The sequence below is a fragment of the Aethalodelphis obliquidens genome, unplaced genomic scaffold (genome assembly GCF_003676395.1).
Source record: "Aethalodelphis obliquidens isolate GAN/ISIS:26980383/991018 unplaced genomic scaffold, ASM367639v1 scaffold3, whole genome shotgun sequence".
Classification (NCBI taxonomy): Eukaryota; Metazoa; Chordata; class Mammalia; order Artiodactyla; family Delphinidae; genus Aethalodelphis; species Aethalodelphis obliquidens.
Window position 1 is genome coordinate 47,662,748 of NW_020837947.1, and position 19,190 is coordinate 47,681,937.

General features: G+C 41.1%; 1 protein-coding gene across 1 annotated transcript in view; it reads right to left on the minus strand.

Moving 5' to 3' along the window:
* Positions 1-1,331: 1,331 nt before the first annotated feature.
* SLC16A10 (solute carrier family 16 member 10) overlaps positions 1,332-19,190 on the minus strand; it is a 133,873-nt gene continuing 116,014 nt past the window's right edge. The window contains exons 4-6 of the mRNA XM_027088509.1: positions 15,176-15,319; positions 4,671-4,899; positions 1,332-2,353 (exon numbers count right to left, since the gene is read on the minus strand). Coding sequence (XP_026944310.1) covers positions 2,121-2,353; positions 4,671-4,899; positions 15,176-15,319 — 606 coding nt within the window. The 3' untranslated portion in view covers positions 1,332-2,120. The remainder of the gene's footprint in view (positions 2,354-4,670; positions 4,900-15,175; positions 15,320-19,190) is intronic.

A 19,190-nucleotide genomic window follows, 5' to 3' on the forward strand; every position in this document is an offset into this window, starting at 1 on the left:
CTTCCCCTAAAATCAGCAACATTTTGAAAGGAAAAACATTTTGGAGGTCTTTACAAAATAAATTTTCTATTTTAGATCTAGTCTTTCTGTAAAATTGGGAGGTAGTCAGGAGTTTGTGCTGAAACTGTAGGAAAAATAAAAATAATGGCAGGTTCGATGATTGTACTTAGTTGTATGGTTTTGCTAATTTCAAAAGCACTGATAATAATGCGGAAATAATGTTTTATATAACTGGGCATGAATAAATGAAGAAACTAATAATGTATTACATTATCATTTCTAAGTCATTTTGTAAAAGCTTAAATAAAATAAGAATATCAAAGGGCAGCATGGTCAAAATATATATATATATTTTTTAATGCAACAGAACCTTCCAAAAAACAAATTATCTAAGTCCCCTGAATATGAAATGTGGAAGAATTGGAAGTAGTAAGTTGCAGAGTGTCTCCAAGATCAAAATTATTTAAAGTTCTGTTAGAAATAAATTCCATATTTAGTATTTACACTTTGAACCTTCAAGGTTGCAGTATTTACACTTTGAACCTTCAAGGTTGATACTAAAAGGAAAAGTTATTGGGTTTTCTAGATGTTTAATTAACAGCCTCACTTTGCTCCTCCCCCTGCCTGCCCTCCTTTCCCATCAACAACTGCAAATCCATATGCTTTCCAGGCATCTCCATCCTCAGCTAGAGACAGGAATGGAAGGACTTTGCCTTTCACAAATGATCGAAGCTGAAAAGAGAAGTAGGGAGATAATAGGTTTCATTTCTCTCAGCACAGAGACTTTAGAAACAGGTGAATCCTGGAGGTGCTTTATAAAAACAGCATTTTCCCAGGTGAACAAGCTACATTTGAGGAAGATCTAAAATACATATGTATTTAGGATTTAAATATGCTTTGCACATTATCAACTTAAAGACCTAAATAAGAAAGAAAAATGTACTAAAATATAATTTCAGGAATGAGGGATGTGTTCTGATGTTTTTTAGATGAATATGGGTCATGTCATGACTTCGGTTTTAATTTTAAGTCTTTAAAACTCAAATAGCCTTCTTATATTTGTCTGTGTATAAAAATATTTTTAAAAATACAGGCAATGTTAAAGGGGAACACAATAGGATAAGTACATATGAACGCAAATTTCTGTCAGAAAGTTTTACCGATTTGAGCAATTCTTTCTATCAGAAATAGGTATTTTCTTCACAAATGTTTTTTTCCCATTTGTGCCTAAAACTGCAACTTGATAACATGCACTAGGACCTGATATTTAAACAAAGTCTTACTGAGCAACAAATCAGAAGTCAGAAAAATTCTAAGTTAAAATGCCAGAATATCTTTCAGTTCTTCTATTTTACTTTATTGTTACAATTTAAACAAATTCAGAAATCTAGGGTGTTTCTGGCTACTTGAGTAAAACACACTGCAAATCCAAAGGGGAAAAATGTAAATGGAAGAAATGTCTGATTTCTGAGCTGTTCTGCCCTTATGAACATGATCCTGTTCATCTCACACCTCGATTCTGAACACCTTGTCAGTACCTGCTCCAAAAAGGTCCCTTGACACTGGAGCAAGTCAGAATAACTTACTTTCAAAGCTTATTTAAGAGCAGGGGAGCAATTTTAACTAGACTTGAGATTTAAGTAGATCTGATATTATCTAGAATCCAGGCTTAAATTTTGTTTCCAAATAGCAGAAGAAATCAAAGATACCAAAACTAAAAACGCCAAGTGAGACAACAAACAATATTTCCAGTCCTAACCAAACTGCAACCCTTTCAATACAGCTTGAGGTATTTTTAAATATTTGTATAAGCTAAATAGCGCTCACAGTTTCTGAAGTTACTTTTTACTGAGATAGCTTCATATTCTCATAATATTTGACTTTCAGACAGGTTTTCTTGTACATGAAATTAAGTCTGAGTCTCCGGCCTCAGACTCATGGAAATATTGGACAGCTTTCAGTGGCAGAAAATGATTCTTGTAGTAATAAGGTTCTATTTCCCAATTATTGTGCTATTCCTAGGATGTGATTAAAAAAATAAGAAATTTGCAATTCATATAAAAGGAAAACTTGCTTAAACTTCTAAAAGCAAGTCCAGTCTGGTGGAGGTATATAAGACATTAAATAACAGAGTCAGATTCCTTCTTAAAGATTCCAGATGAGCTTGACAACAGAGAGTTCTGGTTCTCCAACATTTTCTCCATCTTTTCTCCTCCAGTGGTTTTATTGATCTCTCTTTGCTTCTTACTATGGATCCATGGAATAAAACAAAGGACAGCACCTCCAATAAGGGGAGGGATTCCAGCGAGGTAGAATGCCACATCATAGGAGCCCAGCTTGTCACGGAGTAACCCTGGGAAGGGAAAAAACTGTCACCAAGAGAGAACAAGTATGGCTCTTGGGGTCTCAGATTAGTCACTCTGGTGGCCTACTGCAAACCTGGTATCTTCATCTCAGCAGGATAGTTCAGATAGATATCAGACATTTTTAAGGAAATGGGTCTGAAATATAAACCTTTTCTGATATGAGGAAGGAAAAGATCTCATTTCTTTAATCTTGTTGCAAGTCTGTGACAGGCCTTTGAGTTTTCCTACCAAGATATTACACGGAAAAAATATTTTCAACCAAGCTTTGGCTTTCTCAAAACCCTTCAGAGGCCATTTGGGATATTCTGACACATGGTGTAAAGGTCCTGTTTTAGCTGAAGGTGGACGGACCGTCAAGCTGAAACTTCTCTCATACACACAGACCTCAAAATGTCTACGTTTTAAACCTTTCTTGGGCCTGTTTATGAAATAACATGAAACTACTTAAAAGTATAATCCAAAATCATGAAAAATTATAAATCTAAGAGTCAGGATGAAAAAACTAGGTTGTTAAATACATTTTGGAAAGAAACTAAGGTTTGTCAGCACATGGGAGGAAAATATAAGAATATATGTGTGGTGCTCTCATAGATCCTAGGGCTCTGCTTCTAAACACTGTCAGAATACTCCTTATTTCTAATTTCTCTAACCAAATCCAGATTTTAAAAGTTATCTTAGTGTTTTAAACTTTTACTATATAACCTAAGTTATCTGAAATGTTCTAGGAACACATTGTACTGAATATCTGACTCTGCTAAGTAAACAGCTGAGGATTTGTTCAGGTAAGTACCAACATCAAAAAAAAAAAAAAAAAAAGAAAGAAAAAGGTGTACAGTCATTCCAAATAGAAACCTAAAATATACAACATATCTAAATATATGCTTTTCCTATCCCCTGAATCAGAACATTCCACATATAACTGAACCTTTCATCCTTATGAACATAAATTAATATGTTTGTTTGTAATACTATGATCCCTCAGAACCTCCTGCTGTTCTGCCTGCTTTGAAAGTTTCCTGTTAACTCCTTCATTCTTGATCTGTTATAGTCACTTCTAGTAGCAAACACCGTTTCTACAAAAGCGCTGCTTGTAATTTGCTGTGGACTTGGAAACCCTAACAAACTAAGCTTGTAAGATGTAAAAATAGTGTATTACCTGGGGGAGAGGGGAAGGACTGGAGGGTTTTCCCTAAAAGGAAACTGTGATCTTGAGAACTTATCTTTTATTTGGTCTGCTCAGTAGTGGTTCTGCTTGCTTGATACATGACTAGATTCCCAACTGGCAAATTTGCTGATATGTGTGGTTCTGAATATGAGAATGAATTGAACTGAACTTTCACTGAGCCACTCAGATACCAGACACAGATGACAGTACATACATTTAAATTTTATAATAATTTTAGCAAATCTTATCATAATTTACAGTGGCACCCAACTAATACTGAATGTGAAACATCTTTATACTATCATTCAGAAGATTTCTAAAGGTGAAATTCACATAACATAAAATTAACCATTTTAATGGCATTTAGTATACTAACAATGTTGTACAACCACCACCTCTCTCTAGTTCCAAAATATTTTCATCACACCAAAAGAAAACTCCACACCCATTAAGCAGTTACTCCCTAATCCCCCATCCCTCCATCCCCTGGCAGCCACCAATCTGTTCTCTGTCTCTATGGATTCACCTATTCTGGATATTTCACAGAAACAGAATCATATAATATGGGACCGTTTGTATTTGGCTTCTTTCACTTAGCACATGTTTGAGGTTCATCTGCCTGGTAGCATGTATCAGTACAGCACTTCATTCCTTTTTATGGCTGAATAATACTCCGCTGTATGGATATACCACATTTTGTTTACCCACTGATCTGCTGACGGACATTTGGGTTGTTTCTACTAAGTGTTATTTTTCATTAACTACTTCTCAGGGGGCTATGATCTCTTACACAAAGCATACATATTTAGAAATCTTTCAGAATCTTCACCTCTTCCTAAAAAGAAATCACACTGCTATTCCTCCAAAACACATACTAAGTGAAATATAGGAACTCTGAAAGCTCAAAGTCCAGAACGTAACTGCTACACATTTCACTGAGAGTTTTAGATATCAATGAGAATAAGAGGACTCATCGGCAAATTTTTCCAACATGCCATCTACAGCTGGTCTTATTAAAAATGTTATAGATAAGGCACATACAAAGCAAGACACCAGAAACCAATAAATCATAATATATTTAACATATAAGTGAGACTTAGGACCTACAGTAGAAAATGCTATGAATTAATATAATTTACCTGCAATGGGTGGGCCCACAGTCATGGGTATAGACATGAATCCGAGTAGAAATCCAATTGCTTGTGAGACATCCTGGGCACCAACTAACTCAAAGGCAATGGGGGCCATAATGGAAATGAAGCATCCATCGAAGAGACCCATGATGAGACAGACAGCAATGAGGGCCCCAAAGAGGCTGCACAGGGGAATCATCATGGACATCAGACCAATGAAGAAAAAGGACAGTACCTAGGACAGACACCACAATGTCAACTCTGCTCTCGGGAAAAGTGAACATCACTATTACTGAGCAACAGGCTTAGGACTTTTAAGTGGTTACTGGTCAGTTGCCTCCTCAGCCCAGTTCGCCTTGATTTTATATACATAACCAACTCCCATAATCATCTCCCCCAAGTTTCCCCAGCACTTTCTCAATATTTCCATTAAGGGACAAGAAGAAAGTAGGGATTTTTTTTAATAAATTTATTTATTTTATTTTTGGCTGCATTGGGTCTTCACTGCTGTACGGGCTTTCTCTAGTTGCAGCAAGCGGGGGCTACTCTTCATTGCGGAGCGTGGGCTTCTCATGCAGTGGCTTCTTTTGTTGCAGAGCACGGGCTCTAGGCGCGCAGGCTTCAGTAGTTGTGGCATGCAGGCTCAGTAGTTGTGGCTCATGGGCTCTAGAGTGCAGGCTCAGTAGTTGTGGTGCACGGGCTCAGCTGCTCCATGGCATGTGGGATCTTCCCGGACCAGAGCTCGAACCCGTGTCCCCTGCATTGGCAGGCGGATTCTTAACCACTGCGCCACCAGGGAAGCCCAAAAGTAAGAATTTTTATATACTTAACTTTTCTTTCCAGGCTGAAAGCTCTTTGAGATCAGAATCTGTACAAAAGTCATCTTTGAACTACATATTATAAGGTTTAAGGATCTTGAACCTGGGCACTGCTCAATACATATTTGTTCCTTGAATATCAGCTCAAATTCACTTATCAAACATGATTTAAAAATTTTACCCTTGAAATTATATGCACTTTACTGGTATTAGTCCTCTGCATAATGAAAATATGCCAGCCAGATCCGTCCTTCACATCACAGAGCTTCCAGTTTGGAGAATACAGAGATGTAAGTTTTAGATATTTAAATAATCAATTTAGAATATAGTGCCTGCTAATATTCCAGACATGGTGAGCATAGGTAGATCAAGTGAGAGAGATTAAAATAAGTAGCTATGATTTGATATTCTATAAATGTGTACTGAATTTTGATTATTCCAATTCCAATTAAATTTTGACTGTCAGAGGAAATATATGATGCATAATATGCAGTGAAAACAGTGAACACATTCTGCTATAACATCCTAAGAACTCATTTATATAATCCAGTTTTATTTACAGTGTAAATCAGTGACTATTATTGCCAAAGAATATTTTCAAACATTGTCTTTTGATGCTAAGTCATAGATATACCCTATTTAAGCACCCCAGAGCTAAGGCTGAGAAATATTTTGCACTACAGAACACTTTCATTTTAGCGTTAGAGTAATTAATAGAATCAAACACTTGATTTTCCCTGCCATTTGGTAGCTACTGTGCTATGTTCTGTGTACGGTGCTATGTGAATAACACCTGGTTCCTACCCTTGGGTTGTGGGGAGAGGACCATGTAAATAAATAAATGCACATGAAGTGTTCTAGATGTTGCTGTTGTATATTCAAAGTATGGTGGGTACAAAAAAGGAAGGAGTGGCCAATTCAATAGCTTTTTTAGGCAAAGAACTAATTAAAATTGGATCATTCACTCATTAGTGGAAGAAATGTTTTAAAAAGAATCAGCTTTTTAAAAAAGTATTCATATAATAGCAACTATTATTTATTTAATGTTTATGAAATGCCAGGCGTTTTTCTAAGGACTTTAGATCGTGATTCTCATAACAGTTTTATGAGATGGGTACTAACGTTTTCCCCGTTTTACAGATGAAGAGAATGATGCTGAGAGGTTTAGTAACCCTGGATGGAGCCAGCCCGGAACCCATGGTCTGCGTGGGCAGTAGGTAGCAGGGAACGATGGAACAATTTCTAGAGGGTACCCTCCGATGACAGTGGGGCTGGGGAGGAAGGGAGAGGCCACATAAAGCAGCCATCTGGATCACCGTCTTCATCTGCCCTGTTTTTCCCAGGACCCACTAGGCACGTCTGTGGCATACCAAGCTTGATTGCACGCCTCAGGGCAGCCCCTCACAACCTTAGTGCACATCAAGATCACCTGAGGAACAGGGATCTGGGAACGGTGATTTTCACAAGCTCCCCAGGTGACTTTGACACAAGTTGTCCACTGACCCCACAATAAGAAACACACTGTTGAAAAAGGTTTTAAACTCCAAGTTGGTTGCTTTTTGACAACAACATATTATACAGCTGAATCAATTTTTCTTCTTCATTATTAAAATACAGCTTTGTGGTAGAATTATGATTAGTTTAAGACTCTGAGTCGGCTGTTTGAAAAGTAAGTCTGGCACTTCACATTTTCTAAAGAACATAATCTCCCATATTCCGATTTTCTATGTTCTACTTAAACATCTTTTTCTCCAATCCAATTTCCCTCAAAGCATAAGCATAATTTCTTAGTGGTGGGTAATTACTGGGTTTGCAGCCTATAGACTGGAAAGAACTAATAAGGCTCAGAGGGACAGACCGGGCTCTAGCTCTCTGTGACCTTGATAAAAAGACTCCCTGATGCTGCCCATCTACACAAAAAAAGATTTAAAGCTAAATCAGAATGTAGAAAGTGGGTTGAAACTAGCAAGTAAGTAAAGATTTGAGTTATTTTTATTGAAAAACTAATAAAGACAAATCCTAATATTATTAATTAGATACATTTTTACTCTATCTACAAACACAAAAGAAGATAAATACTTGAATCTTAGAAAGGTATCTATCATTACAAATTCCAGAGAACCTGGAGTAAAATGTTAGGACATCACGGGGCCAGATGGAATGGGTTTAACTGGTAAAGCCACATACCAAATATTCCCAACCACACAACTGTAATTCTACTAGGTGAGCTTTCAATGTGCTTCCTATTCTTTTACTGTTTTGTTCAGAACAAATCTCTTCCAAGGTAAGACAACCAGAGTGACTGTTGAAAGCTTAGCCCAAAGTCATTTTTGCTCAATAAACAAATGTTTTCTTGGACCAGTTTATGTAACATGAGACCGAGGCACTTATGTTAGTTATCCTGATCTTTCTATCCATTTTTGGCCCCTTCAACTTTTTGTTCTTTGGTCAGTTTTGTAAGAAATCATATAAGAGGGGCTTCCCTGGTGGTGCAGTGGTTAAGAATCCGCCTGCCAATGCAGGGGACACGGGTTCGAGCCCTGGTCCGGGAACATCCCACATGCCACGGAGCAACTAAGCCCATGTGCCACAACTACCAAGCCTGCACTCCACAGCCCATGAGCCACACCTACTGAGCCCAAGTGCCACAACTACTGCAGCCCACCCACCTAGAGGCCGTGCTCTGCAACAAGAGAAGACACCGCAATAAGAAGCCTGCGCACCGCCAACAAAGAGTAGCCCCCACTCGCCACAACTAGAGAAAGCCTGTGGGCAGCAACGAAGACCCAACACAGCCAAAAATTAATTAATTATTTTAAAAAAGGATTGCTAGTGTATAGATACACAATGGATTTTGTAAAAAAAGAAATCATATAAGAGTTTCAAATTTATTATTATATATTTTGAGCATATTACTTCTTAATACTTTACCTGACTGCAAGTTCTCCTTTTCTCAATTCAAATTATGTTAATTTATATTCTTTTTCAAATATTTAAAACTGTTAAATTTTAATAACAATTGTTAAATAAAAATTATTAGTTGTTATTTAAAAGTAAAATTTCTTGGTTTTTCTTTAAGAATTGAATTTATAGAAATTTACACATTTATTCTTTAGCATTTCTCAGAAAATACCTAGCTACTTCTGCCTTATTTGTAGCTATAGTAGTGAGAAACACTGCTCTTTCTCAGCAGATATAACTACCCCAAATGTAGCTAAATTAGGAGGTAAGCAGGCCAAGCTGGTGAGGACATACTCCCCACATGCAGGGACATCTGAGCCACAAGGAGCACAGGCCAAGGTTTATTTAGCACACTGCGTGTAGGAGGTTCATCACTTCCCCAAACATCTACTGATCTATAGATACTAGGCCCCAGTTTGAAAGGTGAATAAATTTAGTGTTACATACAATCTTTTTTTCCGCCCCAAACGCAGTAGCTCTGGTTAGATTTAAATAAGAGATTCAAAGGTTCCTAATCCTCTTATAGGCTCTGGCACTGACATTTAATAAGGCATTGACTGTTGAGATGTCTTCCTTGCTTTTGTTTCTTAAAACCATACAAGGAAATATCTCCTGTCATAATTTAACAGGCTCTAGAAGAATAACGCCCCGCTTAAGTTAATGTACCTAAGAACAAACAAACAAAAAAAATGGGGTATTTTTTGCTATTACCGTTCCCATTTCTGTCACAAAGAGAGCATTTTCAGAGAACTGTCAGGGGAAGTTTTGCTCAGGAATCTAAGTATATGACTGAAGAGGAAAAATGAGCTGCACCTGAATAGCAGAAGGCACTTTCGGAGGCGGGCACACAATTGGGCACAGTTAGAATCAAGGGTTGCTCCTATAAATTTATTCACTATAAAGTTTCCAGACTTTCAGAGCCTCTGGCTAGGAACCCAGTAGTTGGCAGCAGAGACCTGCAGGTCCATCACACTTCAGGGAAGTGTTTAGGGCACAGCCAAGTGGCTGGCTTCTTCTAAAGCACAGTTCTCTGGAAGTGCTTCACAGGGAGTCTGTTCAACTTTCCCCACGGCACGTGAGTACCACCATTTCTGCCTGGAGGGGGAACTGGCCCCAGTGCCACAGCCCAGGCAAGGACAGAGAATCATCGTCTGATTCCTTACTCAGGCCGGGGAACTACTAAATATTTGGATACCATTTGGGAAATAGTTTATGTTTGGTAAAGCATGTACCTTTATCCCAATGTATCTTCAGGAAAACATAAAATGCTAAAAGGGAACAAAAAGCAACAATAACAGCAACAACAAAAAAAAAGAAAACTGGACAACGCTGATCAGTTCATTCTACTTCAACCAGAAGAGGAAGCTTACACAGGAAGTTGGATCCAAAAGTGATTAATTTTTCTAAATTACAAAAAAAGTTTCTGAATTTCAAAAGTAACTCATGAATACATTCTTGAAAAATTTCAAACCTTAGAAAAATATATAAAGTAATATATGAAACTCTCCCTTCAACCCCCTCCCACCCTCAACCCATTCCCACTTTCCTCGTCAGGAATAACCGCTCAACAATTTGGTGAGCCTCCTAGACCTCTTCTGTGTACACACATGTTGTTTGGGTTTGTCTGCTTTACATACATGGATATGACGTCCACACTTCAGTATGTCCATGGCACAGAGAAATCTGACACGATGGGAAAGTGATCTAAACCCAAAGTTTTTGATTCTGTCATTAGAGTTACAACTTCCAAACCTTTGAAAAACACTTTCACACTTTTACAACAGTTACATATTAAACACACAAATAAATCTGCAGTAATTTAATGGTGACTAGAAAAACAGGTCTGTGAAGTTAAGAAAGATGGCTGAGAAGATACCAGGACATAGCCTTTCCTCTCCTAATAAAGTACTCCAGGAACCCTTGCAAAGATTTTCTTTAACCATCATTATTCATCATTAATGCAGTTCGGTCATCTCTTTGCTTGGCATTTAGAATTGTTAGGCTGAAAATACCTGGAACCCAGGACCCTGATGGAAGTTTAAATTCAGAACTCTTAAGCAGAAGTGTAAGATATATTCCTAAACTCTGTTACCTATAAGCAAAGATCCCCAAATCAGGATAACCAAGGTCTCCTTGATACCTGTTCCAAACCAGGATCTGCCTCAGTATTTAATAGAATACTAAAACAATAAAAGCAAGGATCTATTAATGATCCACTCTGGGCCGGCACTTTAAATAAGCTGTCACCGGGACTTCCCTGGTGGCACAGTGGTTAAGAATCTGCCTGCCAGCACAGGGGATACGGGTTCGAGCCCTGGTCCGGGAAGATCCCACATGCCGTGGAGCAACTAAGCCTGTGTGCCACAACTACCGAGCCTGCGCTCTAGAGCCCGTGAGCCACACCTACTGAGCCCGCGAGCCACACTTACTGAGCCCGCAAGCCACAACTACTGAAGCCCGTGTGCCTAGAGCCCGTGCTCCGCAACAAGAGAAGCCACCGCAATGAGAAGCCTGTGCACCACAACGAAGAGTAGCCCCCACTCGCCGCAACTAGAGAAAGCCTGTGTACAGCAACGAAGACCCAACAGCCAAAAATAAATAAAATAAAATGAATAAATTTATATAAATAAATAAGCAAGCAAGCTGTCACCATGAGTCCTCACACAGCCCTCTGCCGGATCTAGAGACAAGTCATATCACACTCCAGAGCCTGTGCTTTTCTACTCTGCGGCCTCCCAAACCCAAGATGACTGTGCCCCAAAAGTAGAACATGTGGGAGGCTGTGAAGTGTGTTCTGGGCCCGGAGGCTACTCAGAACCCGTGTGATGGGGACAGAGAGGGAGGGGAACTGCCGTGGCCCCACCAGGCTGAGCTGTAACAGACGAAAGCGAGGAGCAGACACGTCTGAGAAAACACAGCACCAACAAAAGGCAGGAGAGGAAGATAAGCAGCAGAAGCCTTCCAACCCTTAAAGGCCGCCAAAGGGCGGACAGCCAGGCAGGGAGACAGGGAGAGGAGGAAGAATAAGCAAACAGGCAGAGCTGGAGTTGGTCGCAGCAGAGAAGAAAGAGCCAAGAATCAAAACCCACACTGAATGTTTGGGAGTTGGGGCAGGGAAGCCAGGAAAAAGAAGGGACAGAGCGGGGTGGTGAGCCCAGCCGCCTGTGTGGGGTAGGCCTGCGTTGGCCCCTGTGCTGTCAGTGGCTCCCAGCAGCACAGGACACACCGAAGGCTGCCTTTCTCCTCCACGGGCCTCCTCGGGCTGGACCGCAGTCATCTCGCCTGTGACTCAGCCCGCACTACCAGGTGCTACACACACTGCACATTTGGATGAAAAAAATCAGATGCGACCTAAAAGAAGCCAGGCTGTGACTAACCTTTCATCCAAAACGAAATTACTGATTCTTAACGCACTGCCGTGTAACTGCAGACCAAACATGGGACAAGCTAGGAAAGGCTATATTTTCTTTCATAAATCACATGAAATACTAACGTATGTGCCCCCAATATGTTGTAAGTGACCCGACTGCCCTGCCTGTAGGGGGAAACTTTCTAAAGTTATAGTTGTTCCAGAGTAAAGTGCTGATGTATAAAACATACCATGACTTCATCCATCACAGCACCTTAGTCTGGGCCCCAATCGCCTCAACCCGGGACACTGTATTGGCCTCCTAACTGGTCTCCCTCCCTCCAGCACTCCTGCTTCCCTCCCAGTAATACAGCCTCCACACACAGAGCGACCACAGCGACTAAAACGTAAAATCCCGTCATTCCCCAACAAAGACCTACTATGCTTCGAGTAAAATGTCTGCATCAGGGATTTCAAGGCCCTGTTTAATCTGGGCCCTCCTCTTCCCAACCTCTTCCCAGGCCACTCTCCCTGTCTTCTTGAGTTCCCATTCACTCCCAGCTTCCTCCTGCCTCAAGTCTTGCTCCAGGAACTCAGGGACCACGTCTGTCTTGTTTGTATCACCCCTACCAGGGTCTGGGCTGGTGCTTGGGGCACAATGGGCACTCCTTTTTTATTTTAATAAATGAAAGGAAGCCAAAAGTCTGTAATACAACCAATTTCCATTAGAGGGCTCCCTTGACACTTGAGAACAAGACAATGTTCTGCTAAGTGTTCAACAGGGATATCCGCAGTTGGGTATTAATAAAAGGGGGAATGATCCTAACACAGTGAATATTTTAAAAAGTAGCACTCTACTAGCTGTCTGCACTTCCTTCTAGCCGTGTGACCAGACTCCTTCCTGCAGCTCTCTGCCTGGCCCTATACACAAACACCCACAGTGAGGTAGCTTCCCTGTTCTTCCGTGTTGGCATCCCTAAGTGGAAACAGCGACGGTACCTTCCTCAAAGGGCTGGGCAAGGAGGAAAGAAGATAATGTACGTACAGCATTCAGTTCATCGTCTGGCACACGGAAGTGCTCAGTAAATGGGGATGGCTATTATTTCAAATCAATTAAAGGCAATTTATCTGTAATAAATATCTTTTCCAACCATGTCCTTCGCCCAAGTTCTACCTTTCCTTCAAGGCCCTGCTCAGATACTGCCCCTCATCTCTACAGTGAACGGACGTGCGCAATCCCCAGTCCCAAGCCCCCATTTTGTCTCTCCTTTACCTTCCTTCCACAGCCAAGCCCTTGACAAAGTTGCCTGTATTTCCATTTAATCAGCTGATCGTGATCAGTCTTTTGCACCTGCCACTCCACTGAAACTCCCCTCTGTTGCTAAATCCAGTGAAAACCTATTAGTCTTTAACGTGCCTGCCCTCTCACTAGTTACTGACACTGCTGACCACTCCTGCCCCTGGAAACACTATGTGCCTCGCTTTTTTCCTACCAGGCTGGCCACTCCCTTTCAGTGTCCCCTGCACACGCTCTACTCACCCCATACAAGCCCATGAATGCCGAAGTCCCACAGGTCTCTCAGCCACGCTCTCCCACGAGCTCCAAACTCAACTTGGCTTTCCCACAAGCACTACAAACTTAACATGGCAAAAACAAACTCATCCTCTTACTCTGTTCTACTGAATTACTGATCTTGATAAAACAGCAAAACCTTCCACTGTTACCTGAGCCACAAATCTCAGGCCCAGCTTAGGCAGCTCCACTGAATTCTCATTTCCTGTATCCCTGTTTTACTCCCTGTTTGATCCCAACATCTCTGCCCTGGTTCCTCCTGCCTAGACTATTTCAATATTCTCCAACTAGTCCCTGTGCCTCCACTTTTTAAAATAAATAATAACAATAGCTTTATTGAAATATAAATTCACATACCAAAGAATTCACCCACGCATTTAAAGTGCACAATTCACCGCGGGTTTTAGTTTAACAAGATTGTACAACCATCACTACTGCCTAGTTTTAGGATATTTACAACACCCCAAAAGAAACCCCATACCCAGGAGCAGTCACTCCCCATACCCTCCTTCCCCCAGCCACTAGCAACCACTAGGCTGCACTCTCTGTCTCAGGATCCGCCTATTCTGGACACTTCATATAAAGGGAACCACATGATATGTGGCCTTTTGTGACTGTCTGAACTCTTGCCCTTCCTCCTCTGTATTCCACCCTTCACAGTCACTAGGTTAAGCTTTATAAAATACAACTCACGTAGGGCTTCCCTGGTGGCGCAGTGGTTGAGAGTCCACCTGCCGATGCAGGGGACACGGGTTCATGCCCCGGTCCGGGAAGATCCCACATGCCGCAGAGCGGCTGGGCCCGTGAGCCATGGCCACTGAGCCTGAGCGTCTGGAGCCTGTGCTCCGCAAGGGGAGAGGCCACAACAGTGAGAGGCCCGTGTACCACCAAAAAAAAAAAACAACTCATGTCATGTCACTCCCTTGCTTAAAATCCTTAATGGCTCCTGGTAGATTTCAGGATAGAGTTCGGCCTCTCCTGTGCTCATAAAGGCCGTTCCCAACTTGACTCCTGCCTATCCCTCAGCCAATCAATCTACTATTCTCTCTTTAGTCCATTCAAACATTGTTTCCCAGACCTAACATCTCTTTGCCCATGTGGCTTCCTCTGCTTGCAACAAACACCCTTTTCTCTCTTCCTTATCTATTTAACTATTGCTCACCGCTTAACACTCCACCAGCCCAGGAAGCCTGCTCAACCCTCCTCTAGTGATTTAGATGCTCTGTGCCTATGTTTCTATGGCACCCATCTAGCATACCATTATTCCACTGTGCTGCAGCACTGCTTTATCTTTCTTCCCCGGAGACCATTAACTACTGAGCACACAGACCATGCTTCAGCTGTACCGTTTAGCACAGCGTCTGGCACGGAGGAGTCACTTAAATACTTGTCAAATAAGTGTCGACGTGATCTTGGAATAGCACACCCCACAATACCCAGGAGGCGATCTGCAGTAAAGAAACTCAGAAGACACGCACACCCCTGAATTTCACAGCGTATTGCAAAAGGCACGTGACTATGAGAACTATGCCAAAAATAAATCATTCTTAGAAAAAACAATGGGCAAACACCATTTTGGTTTGGTGGAGTTCCACGACAAGACAAAGATTGTTGTTTGTTCGCCAATTTCTCATGTTGAAAACCCAAAACTCATAACTGATTTTGCCCTTGAAAAACTGCTTGTAAAAGTTCGGTTCTAGAAAGTATTTCTCATTTTTACAGAAGAATTTAAGCAAATAAGTACATATAATGAGCCATTAGGTGGTAAGGATAAATTTGCTGGAGGAAAAAAGGCTTATTAAGAAAGTACCTGTAGATAAACTTTCTTCACACCAGGCACATAATCTGCGATCCGGCCGAAGAGCAGCCGTCCAACTCCTGAAGTGATGCCGATGCACATGAGAACCACCTCTTTATTTTTCTCATCTTGAAACCTTTCATTCACATGTTTCATCTGTAGACCAAAGAGAAAGAAGCCACACTGAATATGGTAGGAAAACTGGACAAGTTTTGAAGCTCTGTACAAATGCCTTTGTGTCTCTACCATGTTATGGACTCTCATCCCCTTCCAAATTCAAATATTTATAAAATTTGTTCTGTAAAAAAAAATTTATAAAATTTTTCATGAGAACACATGAAGAAAAGCTAACATGGTTTAGCTTGTTTATAAATAAGAATTTTTATAAGAGGGTTTAAAAAAATTTTTAATAAAAAGTAACCAGCACACCCTTTATCAGTTACCACTGGGCCATGAGCTAAAGAAAGAGACCTTTGAACACACCGTGCCACCTTGTTCTCACAAGGTCACCCGAGGATCCACCCATCATCTGCTCCCCTGAAAGGTAGTTTAAGGCTCAATTCTGGAGTTTCCTCTCTTCTAGGAGGACCTGAACCAAACTGAAATAAGTTATACTGGAGCTTACAGGATAAAAGCATAAGGTTCTCTGCCTGAGGATTTGCCTATTTGTGTGGCATTAGAACAGATAAAAATAGAGTCAGTTTAACAGAAAGAAGAAAGGCCTGGAGAGAGAATGTTTGCATTTAAGTCCTGGTTCCATTCCTTGCTAGCCTTGTGACCTTGGGTAAGTTGTTAATCTCTAGGGCCTCAGTCTCCTTGTCTGTAAACTGGAGACAGCAACAGTACTTCAAGAGGGTGTTTGTGAGGATTAAATATCTCTGTAAAGAACTTAGTGCCTGACACACAGTTAATAGTGATATTAATTTTAGCCTTTTTTTTTTTTTTAAAGACCTTTTCCCTCAATTTACAGTCTACTTAGAATAGTGACTGCAAATCTACAACCCAACAATGTTTTAAAAGGAGTGTGACTAGCAGGTGTTATAATGGGTGACAAAACCTGCGGCTCAGCACCCACTGCCTAACACAAGCTTTGCTCCCATGGCCCCTAAGTTCCACGCTTTCCACCTCTTGCTCAGCGCTTCCACTTTCTCAGTGATCACCTATCTGTGCTCACAGCAAGGAGAAAAAGCATGTCTGTACTCCCACTGCTTTCTCTGAAATCACTGAGCTATCATAACAAACAGTTGTTTCAAACAGACTCACTGTCCCCTACACCAAACGCTGGCCTGAATTCTGAAAGCCTGCAAAGCAAATTTGCCGGAAAGCGCGATGGCCCAGCTGGTACCCTGCCGCACTCACCCCCTCACAGCCTGCCTCCCTCCGTTTCAGTTACCACCACTACTGCTGGCCCAGCTACCCAGGTTTAGAAACTGGACAACCATCCTAGATTATCCCCTCCCTCCCTTCAGATCCAGCAGTCACCACCCAGTTCTGATGATTTTACCTCCTAAATCTCTCAGACACTCTTCCTTTGGTCCATGTCCCCCCCAGTGTTTGAGTCTGGGTTATCACTCCTCACCTGGACCCCTACAACAGCCTTTAACGTGCTTCATGCTACAGCCCCCAACTCCTGAATCTCTAACCTGCATTCTCTGAGACCACCTGATTAAGTTCCAAATTAAAAATAACACTGCTCTGCTATGATCCCACAGCCTTCAGGGTAAAGCTCAAACTCCTGGTTTGACCAACAAAGCCTCCCTACTTTGCTGCGGAGCCTCACCATGTCAGCACTGTGCTGTCCAGTACAGTAGGTGCTAGCCACGTGTGGGCTATCCAGCACTTGAAATGTGGTTAGTTTGAACTGAGATGTGCTTTAAGTGTAAAACGCAAAAAAAAAATTTTAGAAAACTTAGTGGGAAAAAAAAACACAAAAAATATCTCAATAATTTTAAAATACTGATTCCATGTTAGAATAACAGTTTGGCTATATTGGCTAAATAAAATATATTATGAAACTAATTTCATTTTTTTTTTAACTTTTAAAAATGTGGTTAGTAGAAAATTTTAAATTACTTATGTGGCTTGCATTATATTTCTACTGGACAGTGCTGGTCTAAGAAATTCACTTATGGTCACAAAGATAAAACAGCTATTGATAAAAGTGACCTCAAACTGGCTAATTCCTCCAAGTCCTTATCAGAGATGGATTCCAGCTCAATTCTGAAGAAAATGAATAACCTGATCTAAGGCAGGTGAGATAATAATTATGTGTATTCATCAGCTTTATTTGGAATTTGAATCCGGACTCTGATGTATTAATCTACTTTAGGAAACACCCAAAGGATCTAGAATAACTTTTTAAGACGTTCTTTAGTATTCAAATAAGACTGAATATGCTAGTCATTCTTTTGATGAAACTAAGAACACCTGCCTGCCAAATTGCTATTATCCTTTATTAGTCGTTTATTTTTGCCCCCTGCTCTACACTTTGTAATCCTTAAAAGAAATAATGAGGTGAAATGTTTTGGGTCTCTTGAAATAAGGTAAATTTGGTAAATTCAAATTACACTTAAGTGGAAACTTACTTCTTCAGCTATAAGGGGCATTATTTCATTGAATTTTATTATTGTTGTCATTGTTTAAGTAAAGCAAGAACTACAGCTTCTTATACCTCCTTCCCCACCCTCAGCCAAAATTTGCAAAATAAAGTTGAGGTTTATTTTGTTTTTTGGATTTTTGTCAGGAAGTAAGGGAATCTGGGTGACTGGAGAATGGAATCGGGGGCTGCTGCATCTCTGGATCTTAGAGAGCCTTTCTTGATGAGGGAGTAGCACCCAGGAAAGCTGGCATGTTCTACTTGCAGCCTGGGCCTCCCATGACTGCCACCAACTATTCTACGAATCCCTGCCCATCTCTCTGGAGACTGGCACACATTTTAGTTTAGCAGAATGCATGAACGCTGGGCAAAACTGATTACTTCCCATAAAGAGTCACATGGAAAGGGACATGAAAATGTGGAACAGATGTTTCCGTATTTAACCTAACTTATTTAAACCGACGCAAAGCTTATATTAGAAGCCACTATCTACACAGGGGATAACGCCATTTTGTATGGCAGTGGTTTAAAGTGGACTTTATCCAAATGTGTAAGTGCCTTTAGGGAATTAGTCTTTTGTTTCTATTCTAAACATGTGTTTACTCCAGGGCTGCACACCTTTCAGGGATTACCAGAGCCTTGCTGACTGACAGCTTGAACGCTCCCTGCTCCTGAAACATTTTCCATCATTCAAACAACTTTCGCTAACCACAGAAGCCATTTTTGGATTGTGTGAAACCCTATTTATTGTTTTGTTATCCAAAAATAACCAAGAACTTAAATCCCATAATATCTGCGCATTCTTTATCCACGGGTGAAAGAAAGACACACTAGCTCACAGTTTACCCCCTTCCTCCTAACCATCCCCACTTCAAGTAAATGGTGATTCAGCCTCTCTCTACAGATGACATGTTTCTGACCAGCCACATGAAGAGAGAAGTTCCTCCCCCCTCACTAGAGCCCAGAGGCAGAGCCGTTTTTGAGAGGTCGAGGGCAGCAGCCTAAGAAAGTGACCCTCCTGCTGGATCGGCCTAGCCCTGGCTTCTCCCCTCTCTACCTCTTCCCTACAGGGAGCCTCAGGACCAGACATTTGGAGACATCAGACAGTGTTCTTCCACTGAGATCCCAGGCTGAGTCCTCTGGCTGTCAGAGAGTCAACCATGAAGGAAGCTCAGTTTGGGGTGGCCATAGTACAAAACCAGGTCCAATACAGCTGACGTAAGTGCGTTAGAAACTCAAGCTTCTCCTTGACAAATGGTTTCACAACAGAAGATGGCCCAACAGAAGGGCATCCCAACTCACTTTACGGAAGCCCCTGAAATCCAGTGATGCTACGCATCTGCAAAACAAGGAGGTCACTGGTCCAAAAGGTCCAATAATTAGGGAATTCCCTGGCAGTCCAGTGGTTAGGACTCGGCACTTTCACTGCCG